The 12,568-nt window shown below is 44.4% G+C and overlaps 1 protein-coding gene across 1 annotated transcript in view; it reads right to left on the bottom strand.

Moving 5' to 3' along the window:
• Positions 1 to 12,568, bottom strand: part of TMEM232 (transmembrane protein 232) — a 383,971-nt gene that overhangs the window by 170,780 nt on the left and 200,623 nt on the right. The window contains exon 9 of the mRNA XM_075341901.1: positions 4,322 to 4,445. Within this exon, the coding sequence (XP_075198016.1) occupies positions 4,322 to 4,445 (124 nt within the window). The remainder of the gene's footprint in view (positions 1 to 4,321; positions 4,446 to 12,568) is intronic.

Here is a 12,568-nt window from a genome sequence, read left to right as displayed (position 1 = left end):
AACAAAATATTGAAAATAAAAATATTTTGTTTGGGTTTGGTTTATTTGTCCAATTACTTTTGACCTCCAAAAATGTGGAGTGTTTGTAAAGAAATGTGTACAATTCCTACAATTTCTATCAGATATTTTTGTTCAAACCTTCAAATTAAACGTTACAATCTGCACTTGAATTCTGTTGTAGAGTTTTCATTTCAAATCCAATGTGGTGGCATGCAGAGCCCAACTCGCGAAAATTGTGTCACTGTCCAAATATTTCTGGACCTAACTGTATATGATCTGCTCCAGTGCAACTGTCACTCAAGAAGCTGCTCATTTTAAAAACTTCACTTTCTTGGATTTCAAAACCTAAACATCTGAGCTGACCACTACAGGTATGCAGAGAATCAGCCTGATAGTGCCAGTATAGCACTGGCTTTAGCTTATATATGAAAATCCTGGTGATTGACTCCCTTTAAAACTGACAGCATATAGAGCATCTGCATGCCATCCAATATTCACAGATACATTACCATTCTATAAATGGTCTTGTAAATGTTGAATAATAGTTGCTGAGAAAATAATCGCATTGCATACGGATGCTAGGTGAGAAAATAAATCGCACACTTGCATGACATATGGAATAATAATAATATTTATTCACTTATAAAGTGCCATTATTTCCACAGCGCTTTACATACATTGGCAACATTGTCCCCATTGGGGCTCACAATCTAAAGTCCCTATTAGTATGTCTTTGGAGAGTGGGAGAAAACTGGAGTACCTGGTGGAAACCCATACAAACATGGGGAGAACATACAAACTCCTTGCAGATGTTGTCCTTGGTGGGATTTAAAACCAGGACCCCAACGCTGCAAGACTGCAGTGCTAACTACTAAGGCACTATGCTGCCCACCAAACAGATTCCACTCATCCAACTTTTCAGGGATGAATATCGGACTGATTTTTTTTTTATACGGAGATGTGAGCGAACCCTTACAATAAGTTTATGAAACACAGACATCTGAAAGAGGCCTAAGAAAACCCTACAGCTATGTTCAGACAGAGGTTTTTTTAGGAGTTTTTAAGGAAAGATCCTCTTGAAAATGTTTGTAAAAATTCTCCTATTCATTTCTCTGGCTTTGCTGTTCATACAGGGAGGGTTTTTTTTTCCTAAATTAGATCTTAAAAAATTCCTGGTTAAAAAAAAGTGAATGCCACTTTTTTCATGATGGAAATCTCTCCAAACTAAGCACTGTCCAATTAAAGGCTGCAAAGAAAACTTCAGGAAAAAACTCTTCTAAGGCCTGCGACACACATCCATGCCTCCGGTACGTGTGTGCCTTTTTTTCACGTACCGGAGACACGGGCACACGTGGTCCTATGTATTGTTATTGTTTTGGACACACGTAAGTATTCAGGAACGGAACGTGTGTCCGTTCCGTACTTACGTGTGTCCGTTTTTTAAAACTGCTGACATGTCCGTGTTGCTCCGGCAGCACGGGTGTCACACGGCCCGCACCCGTACCACACGGATGTAGTGTAGATGCGGGCCCGTGTGACACGCGGCGGAGAAAGACACGTGTCAGTGGAAAAATAATAAAAACACATACTCACCTCCACCATACCTGCAGCTGTGCCGCGGCTGTCCCCTGCATCCGTCCCCCAGTGAATTTGAACAACGCTTCTCCTTCACTGGAGGCGGGAAGCAGCGTCAGCGGGGCGTTGCTTTGGCCGGATGCGGGCGTTCAACACCACAGACAGCGCCAGATGATGCAGGTAAGTGGGACTTTCCGTTCTCTGTGTGTTATTACGTATAACACACGGAGAACACGTACGTGCCACAAAAACGGCACACAGGGAACAAACTACCCCTTAAACACGTACGTGACAAAAATGTTACATTTTGTCACGTAAGTGTGGCAGAGGCCTAAAACTGTTCAGAACCTCTTGAAAACCACTTTGGAAGAGAATAATTCCTACAAAACCTCGCCAAAACAAGAGGTGATTCCTGAAGTGGTTTCCAAGTGAAAATATCCTAAGGTTACATGCGCACCATCATGGTATTAACAGCGTATTTTCATTATGTCTAAAATATTGCATTGTGCAGTAGATGGGATTTATAGAAATCCCATGCCCATTGTGCTTCTTTTTTCCACAGCGTAAACTGACCTGCGGTGCGGCTTTCTCAGCTGCAGAAAGTCAATTTATGCTGCGGAAACGCGAGTGCTCTCCGCAGGGAGAATAGAGCTAAAGTCTGCAGTGCCCCAAACCCTGATCATGGGCAAGGACACTGTATTATTCAGTGGAGTACACTCACATCTCCGCAAGAGGAATAACACTCTAGAACGCAGTGACTCATCATCATGGCAACGTAGCCTAAATGTTCGTGTTACTATAGAACAAACTGATGACATGTAGCACACAGCAAATACCACTTGCAATGTACTCTGGCACGTATTGATCATTTTCAGTTTATTTTAACCCTGCTGTACTGTTCGGGTCAATATGACCCGAAATGATTTTTGAGACCCTGCAGATTTTTTTTAATGAGGATTTGAAACTAGTGGTTCCTTGACTTCTCCTCATTTGTGGAGCTCTACATTTTTTTTTTTTTTACTTTTTGCTACACGCTGATTGTTACACTTGTACTGTTCGAGTCAATATGACCCGATAGCATTTTATACTGTTCTACAGGTCTCTGATTATTTTTAGAGTACTGCGGTTTGATTCTAAAACAGATAGAATGGAAAGAAGAGCTAAAGATAAACTAGCCCCTATTAGAAATGTTTGGAATCAATGGGTAGAGATTCTACCAAAATTGTATAACAGTGGTGAAAATGTAACTGTTGATGAGCAACTGGTGGCATTCCGAGGTAGGTGCCCATTCAGACAATATATACCAAGTAAGCCAGCAAAATATGCCATCAAGATCTGGACACTTTGCGACAGCAAAAGTTCATATGCTCTAAATGTTCAAGTGTATACAGGAAAACCCCCTGATGAAAGACCTGAAAAAAATCAGGGTATGAGTGTTGTTCTAGATTTGACTCATGGACTAAAAGGACAAAATGTCACATGTGACAACTTTTTTACATCCTATCAACTAGGCCAGATGTTGAAGAAAAAACAACTTACCATGCTGGGTACTATGAGAAAAAACAAACCTGAACTACTGCAAGGTATCCTTAGCAAGAGAGAGGTGTACAGTTCTACTTTTTATTTTTCTGGAAATACAACTGTTGTTTCTTATGTTCCAAAAAAACAAACAGGTAATTCTAATGAGCACAATGCACCATGACAATGCCGTAAGTGATAGAGAAGACAGAAAGCCTGACATTATTTTGGATTATAATGCCACAAAGGGAGCAGTTGATACTTTAGACCAAGCAATATCAACATATACATGCAAACGCAAAACCAATCGGTGGCCAATGATTTTATTTTATAATATACTGGACGTTTCTGCATACAATGCATTTGTCTAAGGCCCGTTTCACACGTCAGTGAAAAACACAGACGTTTTTCACTGGCGTGTAAAACACGCACATGTCCCTGCGTGTGCCGTGAATCTCGGCACACGTGGGTTGTCTAAGTGCAATCCGGGCTCCGTTATCCGTGGCCCGTGATTGCACTTAGAGATTCACTCACTTGTGCGCGCTCCCACTGTCCATGGTGCTGATCGCTCCCGCGACGCAGCATCCGGCCGGCGGTGACCCCCGCAGCAGCTGCTTCCAGGTCGGCTGTGTCGCGCATAATGAATATGCGCGACAGTAATCAGCCGGCACAGAAGGAGCAGGGAGAACGGGCTGCAGAGGACATCGCTGGACGCCGGGTGAGTTAAAATGTTTTTTATTTTAAAAGCACGTTTTTTTCTGGCACGTGTTTCACGGATCACACCACTGCGTGGTCCGTGGAACATCAGTGATGCCAGAAAAAAATGGACATGTCTCCGTGCAGCAATCATGCACACGCGGGTACGCCGCACGGAGACACGTGCAGTGAAAAATCACTGATGTGTGAGCAGACCCATTCATTATAATGGGTCTGCGTATGTCAGTGATTCTGGTATGTTTAAAAAAAAAGCACAAACGTCCCAGAATCACTGACGTGTGAAAGGAGCCTTATGGAGAGAAATCGACCCCGATTGGAACCGGAATAAGCTGCATAAAAGAAGATTATTTCTTGAGGAATTGGGAAAATCCCTGGTGAGGCCATATATTGAGAGCAGAAAAGTGACCCCCAGAAGTGATGGAGCAACAGCCATTTAAAAGTGACCAGCATGCTCAAGAAAGAGACTCCACATCCACTGGCTTTTATTCTGATTGAAGCTATTTATATTTACCTGTCCTTGAAATTGTGAAATAGTAGATAGAAAGTCAGAACCAATTTCTACAAATGCTCTTAAACAGGAAATATCAATTTTTGCAGCATCTCCCAAGATGAATAAGGCAAGAAGTAAATCCAACCTGTGTGAAAACAATAAAACAATAGTGAAAATAAAATCAAAAGATTAAAGTAGTAAATAAAAAGTATTATCTCATTCAGAGAAGGAAATGTCACCTCATGTTCTGATAATTTCATCTTAGAGAAGCTTTGGAGACATCCTAAATCCATATCGCAGAAAATTTAAGAACAGGAAATATGTCTGATAGATGAGACATCTCCTTCGTTCAATTAGTTTAATTAATCACAATTTTCATTTTTAATATAACGTTTTTTCAATTATTCAGAATTCATTCCAGCTACAAAACACAGATGGCACATTAAGCAGTAAACCCCTTTGTGTTTATTTCCCAATTGATTGTCAAACTTAATTTTCCTTTACTTACAAACTTGATGAATTATAGAAGCTTAGAATATAAAAATAAGGAAACTGCAGATAGATCATTCAGGGTATGTGCACACGACGTCTTTTAAACTCAGGTGAACCCATCAAGTCTTTTTCAGCAATAAGATGCTTTGGGAAACTCAGGCCTTTTTTTTTCCTAAAGACTCTTGTGTTTTTTTTCAGCTGTTTCCCAAGAATTTTTTCAGCAGGCCTGATCACCAATGGTATTTGTAGGGTTTTCCCATGGTTTTTGTGAAGTTTTTTTTACTGTTATTTTCTGGTTGTTTTCTCACGCTATTGAATAATGAAAAAAAAAACCGATAGCAATTTTTTAAATAAAGACCATGGCAAAATGTTCAAAAGAATGTGCAAGCTTTTTCTGGGGTATTTTGAGTTTTTCCATTGACGTGTATTGTAAAGTACACAGCATCTTTAATTTGGAAACGCCCAGAAAAATAGACATGTCATGTCTTTTAATCCCTTCATAACAGTTGACGTACCTATATGTCATGAATGGATAGGGGTTCCCGACCTATGATGAATATGCACAACATGGCAATCACGCGGGGCACAGATGCTGTGCCCCAACAATCGCTGCCAGGAGCTTGGTGTAAATTATATCTGTCCCCGTACGATCCAAGTGGCTGTTCAACATCCTAACAGTTATGATCAATAGTGATAGAGGGCTGGGAGAGGAAGTGCAGTATTTCTCACACCTGATCAGGAACCCTATGATGTGATCACAGGGCCTGATCTTTGCCATGATAACTCAAGGTTGTTGCAATAACCTTCATGTCAGCATTATACCACACAGCGGACAAGGGGACCTAACAACTAGCTGGCTAGGGAACCAACCACTAACTATTAGCGTTAATCAAGCACCTAGTGGGAAAGTGCCTTAAGTACCCAGTGCCTCTCAACGATAGGCTGTGCACACCCTAGGAGCACTCCCTGAGGACACCGGGAGGGGAAAGCAGTGAATGCACATATGGAAGACCGCGTAAAAGCCGGGTAGCGAGGTGTGGATCGGCCGCAACGGTGAGTGAATGAGCATGGCCAACCCTGCGGGGAGGGGAGAGGGGGATGCAGGGATGTCAGTGTTACAGCCTCAAACCATGACACTCCCACCACCATGCCTGACTGTAGTCAAAACTCACAAGACACACTTGTCTTTGCACTCATCACCTTGCTGCCGCCACACACACTTGACGCTATCTAAACCAAATAAGTTAAAACAATTGCAGAATCTCACTTTTTTATTTTGCTAGTTCACTACCCTTGGAATTTTTTTCCCTCTTACCGTTACATCATATGATAAAATGAATGATGCCATTCAAAATTACAACTCATCCTGGAAAAAACAAGCTCTAATATATCTATATCGAGGGAAAAAAAAGTCTGGCTCTTGGAATAAGGGGAGGGAAAAACTAAAGCACAAAAATGAAAAATCGCCCTGTTTTTTAGGGGTTGATGTTAAATCAACTGTAGACAAATTTCAAATATAAGGTATACAGAATTTAATTCTGTATTAGTATATCAAATGTGTCTCTACCTGCCTTGTTAGAGTGAATGGTTCTTTTGAGGGTTTCCTCTTTATCACATTTTTGGGGGATTTACCTTGAAACCCTGACGTATGTGCTCAGCGCAGAACACAAGAATGTAATGCCAGCCTTATACTGAAAGCGGTCAAAAAATGTTCTGTATTTCAAAATGTTACCAATAAAACCCCTAACTTATCTCGCACAAATCCAGCCCCTACTCAGGTCCGTCATCTGTCTGAGGAAATATCGGGGTCACTAAGTTACTGGTGGAACAAAGACTCTGGAAAAGCAATGGCTCCCACCCCTCAAATAAAATCCAGTGATATCTCCGCTCCCAAATCAATATTCCCCCCTCCTTCTGAGCCCCGTGCTTAAACCACAGTAAGCAACTATGTGTGTGGCATCATTGTAGTGGGGAGAGTGCATCTAATATTTTATGGGATGTGTCTCTAAAAGCACAAGCTAGGTGTCAGGCTACCACCAGGGGGAGCTGGAGGCCTGCAGGAAAAGACACTACACAGAGCTGAATCAGCATTGAGGTGGACACACAGTGTGTGCTGAAGCACTGCCCTGCAGAGTCAGCCAGAATACAGAGGCCACGGGGCATGTGGGGGGTGGATAGGCAGGCCAGGTCATACACAGTACGGTGAGAAAGAAGACTGGAGGAATGAGCAAAAGCGGGGTCGAGGTAAGGCCAAGGTCAGTACCAGGTGAAGCAACCGAGTGGGGAGGTAGGAGAAGGGGGAACGCCTGGGGCTATTGTGGGAAGGAAGGAGGTGGGACGGAAAACAGACAGAGCACAGGGGAAGAACGGATCAGGAAACACTTACAGGGACCAGCAATCACAGGCAAAGCAGTGCTAAGCTTATAGCCGGCACTGGTTCACCAGAGATGACAGAATTTAAAGCATCCAAGCTCTGGAAGTGAGGCCCGAGAGAAGAATCCGCCCCCTAGCCATGTGGATGGGGAGGTAGAATCATGACAGTACCCCCTCCTCAAGGGGGGCCACCGGACCCCCCAGGTTTACCAGGAAACCTCCGGTGAAAAGCCACAATCAAAAGTTCAGCCCAAACAGATCGAACCAGCACCCAGGATCTGTCCTCCGGACCGTAACCCTGGATCAAATACTGAAGGGAATTACGAACCCTCCAAGAATCAATAATACGCTTGATCTCATTCTCCTCACCATCTACCAATATCGGTGCCACAGGAGTCTGAGAATCCACTAGCGATGGAACAAATGGTTTAAACAAGGAGGTGTGAGATACGTTAGGAATACGCAAGGTCTGGGGCAGTTGCAACCGAAAGGCTACCTGGTTGACGACCTCGATGATCTCATAGGGTCGTATAAACTTAGGACCCAACTTAGCAGACGGAACCCTAAGCCTAATATTCCGAGTAGATAGCCACACTTTGTCCCCCACCTGAAAGGTGGGCTCCGGAGAACTTTGTTTGTCCGCCTGACGTTTCTGGGACTGCTGAGCCATCTCGATGGCACCTCCTTCCATACCTCCCCCAGATGCTGAACGACAGAGTCGGCCCCTGGACACCCTGAATCCACTCTAGAGAAGGTCCCGAAGTGAGGGTGAAACCCGTAATTACAGAAGAAGGAAGACGTTCTCATAGACTGGTGGACTCTGTTATTAAATGTGAACTCCGCAAGGGGCAAAAACGTACACCAATCCTCCTGCTGAGCAGAAACCAAACATCACAGGATTTGCTCAAGGGTCTGATTCATCCTTTCCGTCTGCCCATTGGACTCAGGATGATAGGCAGAGGAGAAGGACAACTCAATTCCCAACTGGCTGCACAACGCCCTCCAAAACCGGGAAACGAATTGACCCCCCTATCAGACACAATATTCTGGGGCACCCCATGTAACTGAACCACCTGGTCAATAAAGTGGTTGGCAAGGGTTGCTGCATTAGGTAGACCGGAGAGGGGAACAAAATGTGCCTGCTTAATAAATCAATCTACTACCACCCAGATCACGTTCATACCATTAAGGTGGCTTTACACGCTACAAGATCGCTAAAGCGATCTTGTTGGGGTCACGGAATTTGTGACGCACATCTGGCCGCTTTAGCGATGTCGTTGTGTGTGACACCTATGAGCGATTTTGAATCATCGCAAAAATTTTCAAAATCGCTCATCGGTGACATCACCCCCTCTTCCCAATTATCGTTGCTGCTGCTTTGATGATGTAGTTCGTCATTCCTGAGGCAGCACACATCGCTACATGTGACACTGCAGGAACGAGGAACCTCACCTTACCTGTGGCCACCGCTAATGAGGAAGGAAGGAGGTGGGCGGGATGTTACGTCCCGCTCATCTAGGCCCCTCCGCCCCCATAGAAAGGAGGCGGTTCGCCGGTCACAGCAACGTCGCTAGGCAAGTAAGTAGTGTAACGGGTCCGCGCGATTTTGTGCGACACGGGCAATGATTTGCATGTGTCGCACAAATGATGGGGGTGGGTACGCACGCTAGCGATCTCGCTAGCTAGATCGCAGCGTGTAAAGCCACTCTTAGAGACGGGGAGGTCCGTAATGAAATCCATGGACAAGCAGGTCCATGGTCTTTCAGGAACAGGTGATGGAACCAGTTCCCCGGCTGGCCGGTTACGGCAAACAATAAGCATGGGCACATATAGCACAGGCATAAACAAACTGAGCAACATCCGAGTGAAGAGATGGCCACCAAAACAGCCGGGTGACAGCCCTGCGAGAATGGACTCATGGAACTCTTGTAGTACCCGCAACCGGAGGTGCAAAGGGACAAATAATTTAGTGTCAGGAGCGGAAGATGGTGCTGAGGACTGGGCCTCCCTGATCTCTGCCTCTAACTCGGATGACAAGGCAGCGACTACTACCCCTCGCGGAAGACTGGAGGAAGGAGGCTCTGGAGGGGACACTGGGTCCTAACTATGGGATAGGGCATCTGCCCTCACATTTTTGGACCCAGGGTGAAAAGTAATAAAAAAGTGGAATCTAGAAAAAAAAAGGGCCCACCTCACTTGTCGAGGCGTTAATCTCTTGGCCGACTCGATATATGCGAGATTTTTATGATCAGTGATGACTGTAATACAATGAACAGCACCCTCCAAAAAATGCCTCCATTCTTCAAATGCCAAATTCACCGCCAATAATTCACGGTTACCCACATCATAATTCCTCTCAGCCGGAGTGAACTTCTTGGAAAAGAATGCACAGGGTCGCAGATTAGTCAGAGTAGCAGGACCCTGAAAGAGAACAGCTCCCACCTCCGAATCATCCACCTCCAGAATAAACGGTGCCTCGAGGTCGGGCTGTACCAGGACCGGGGTGGACATGAATTGGTCCTTTACTCAAGGAAGGCCTGGACAGCTGTCTGTGACCAGTTTTGCAGATCTGTCTCTTTCCGAGTATGGTCGGTCAAAGGATTGGCAATTTGAGAAAACACCATAATGAACCTCCGATAACAATTGGCGAACCCCAAAAAGCATTGTAACGTCTTAATATCCCTGGGTTGCACCCAATCAATGATAGCCTGCACCTTTCCCGGGTCCATCTTAAACCCAAGAGGCCACGGAGTGTGCAGGGGATGGTCAGGCAGGCCAAGTCATACACAGTATGGTGAGAAAGAAGACTGGAGGAACGAGCAAAAGCGGGGTCGAGGTAAGGCCAAGGTCAGTACCAGATGAAGCAACCGAGTGGGGAGGTAGGAGAAGGGGGAACGCCTTGGGCTATTGTGGGAAGGAAGGAGGTGGGACAGAACACAGACAGAGCACAGGGGAAGGACGGATCAGGAAACACATACAGGGACCAAAAATCACAGGTAAAGCAGTGCTAAGCTTATTGCTGACGCTGGTTCACCAGAGATGACAGGAGTAAGCATCCAAGCTCCAGAAGTGAGGCCCAAGAGAAGGCTCCGCCCCCTAGCCATGTGGACGGGGAGGTGGAATCATGACACTAGGCACAATGTATCTGGGAGCTACAATTTTTGGGGGCACAATTTATGGGCAGTAAACTGGCATATTTGTAATTCTCCAGAAAAAGAGTGTGGTGTGGATGCTGCAAAAATGTCACTGCGGTCATAGATAAATTATTTGAGAGGTGCAATTTCTAAAATGGGGTGACTTTTGTTTTAGTTTTCTGCTGTTCTTGCACCTTAGGGGCTCTGCAAATGTTGCCCGCAAACTGTTGTAGCAAAATCTGTCCTCTAAAAGCGAAATAGAGCTTCTACCTGCTCAGCCCTGCCATGTAGCCAAACAGTAGTTTCCGATGCCCTCCATACCTGGGCTGAGTTTTGATAGGTGGCCCTCTTTTGGAAGGTTTGTTGGGGTACCATGTGCTTTCCAATTGATGATAATGGATTTGATGGTGCCCCAGGGGATCATCAGAGAGTAAGATATTTTTTTAAAACCCAACCTAGACTTGTACTTCTCAACACCTTTGACTCTGACTTGTTTGGAGATCTCCTTGCTCTTCATGATGTTGTTGGGGGTAGTGGGGTCTTTTGATTAATGGTGTTGCAGTCTCCGTGGCCTTTCAGAAAAAGAGTGTATATACTGACAGACCAGTTGACACACTGTGTGTACAAAGGTAAACTTCCTTTCATGAAGCATGTGACTTATGAAAGTAATTGATTGTACCAGAAATTTTTAGGAGCTTCATAGCAAGAGATGAATACATATACACATTCCAATTTATATTAATTTTATCCAATAAATGCATTTTTTGCCTATATTTTTCTCACTTCAGTTCCTCAACTTAGAATATTTAGTATTGATGTGTAATGGTGCCCCCCTTCTGAAGACACCAATGATCTTAACATAGTAGTGTACAGTGTTGAATATTTGGTATTGTGTAAGGGGTGACATAGTGTGTTACAATTACGTTATTGTAAGGTATAATATGTCAGAGGGTTGACTGGTGTGAGCTGCAGTGTAGAAACTAGCCAGGGATAGGACTAGATTCCTCTCGGCTAGTGAGGGTTAAGCCTAGTCAGACCTGATTAGTGGAGTGTGTTGTGTGCAGTGTAAAAAGTAGGAAGCACGCTGGGTGAGAGTAGCCAAGGAGTGAAGTGCTGGAAACTACTTGGAAGCAAGAACCAAGAGAAAGATTAGTGGTAACTGTGGTAACAGAAGAGAGGTTCTGCCTAATCAGAAACACAGGAAGAAGGTAACAGCTCAAGGAGCGACCTTTGTATGGCATTATTGTCTTTGGTAATTGCCTGGAGACCCAGTCAAACACATTGACCTGTAAGTCCGGGTACCATACCTAGAGGACCAATGAGTTGCCTTGGTGCTGGGGTTTATCCTTACACATTGACCAGTGAGGTACCGCACGAAAAGGGGAAGAAGGTGCCCCCCCCATTTGCCCCATCTGTGTAACATACACAAGTAGAATGCTGTTTCCGGGAAACATTAAGAATGTGCCTCTGAGCTGGACACTCCACCAACGTGAAAACCCATCATTTCTGTAGCGTGACAGGATGAGGAAAAAGAGTAACTCGCCCATGACTACTGCCCAGAGCACCCCTAAAGATGCATAACACACAAATCAGATTACAAAAATATTTAAACACAGGTTTTAATGTAACAAAATAGGTAAAAAGCTAATGGGGGTGAATACTTTCACAAGGCACTGTATGCAAAGGGAACTAGGGACAGATAAAGTTTAATAGAATGTTGTACAAGCAGTCTTAACCCCTTCACAAGACGTGAACCCGCATCTTTCCCTGCATATGTCAGCTGATCTTATCAGCTGATGTGCCTCTAACAGCAGCACACATCAGAGATCTGCCCGCTGTTGCTAACACATTAAATCCCACTGTTAATCTGTGACAGCAGAATGTAATGCACGCCAATGAGGAGCGCGTCATTCTCTGTACCAATCGGCTACAACGTGACATGATCTTGGGTCGTTATGGCTTGTCATGACAGCCAGTGGTCAGTTGACGACTCCTGTCTCTGTCATGATGAATTTCCTGTGAATACCGGCTGCGAGTCGGCATTCATAAGAAGTCAGCATTTCTGCTATTCAAAGCAGTGCTGATGCACTGCTCTGAACAGTACAAGCGATCAGAAAATCACGGCTTCAAGTCCCACATCCCCAAAGGCGAAAATGGAAACGGAGCTTTTTTTATTTTTTTACAAATTGAATAAAAAAAATCTATACATTTGGTATCTACAAACAAAATTTCACCGCATTTTCCCATTTTTTTTCCCTATTTTTGAGTA

The sequence above is a fragment of the Anomaloglossus baeobatrachus genome, chromosome 1 (genome assembly GCF_048569485.1).
Source record: "Anomaloglossus baeobatrachus isolate aAnoBae1 chromosome 1, aAnoBae1.hap1, whole genome shotgun sequence".
NCBI classification, from domain to species: Eukaryota; Metazoa; Chordata; class Amphibia; order Anura; family Aromobatidae; genus Anomaloglossus; species Anomaloglossus baeobatrachus.
This window is presented reverse-complemented; position numbering and strand designations above follow the sequence as displayed.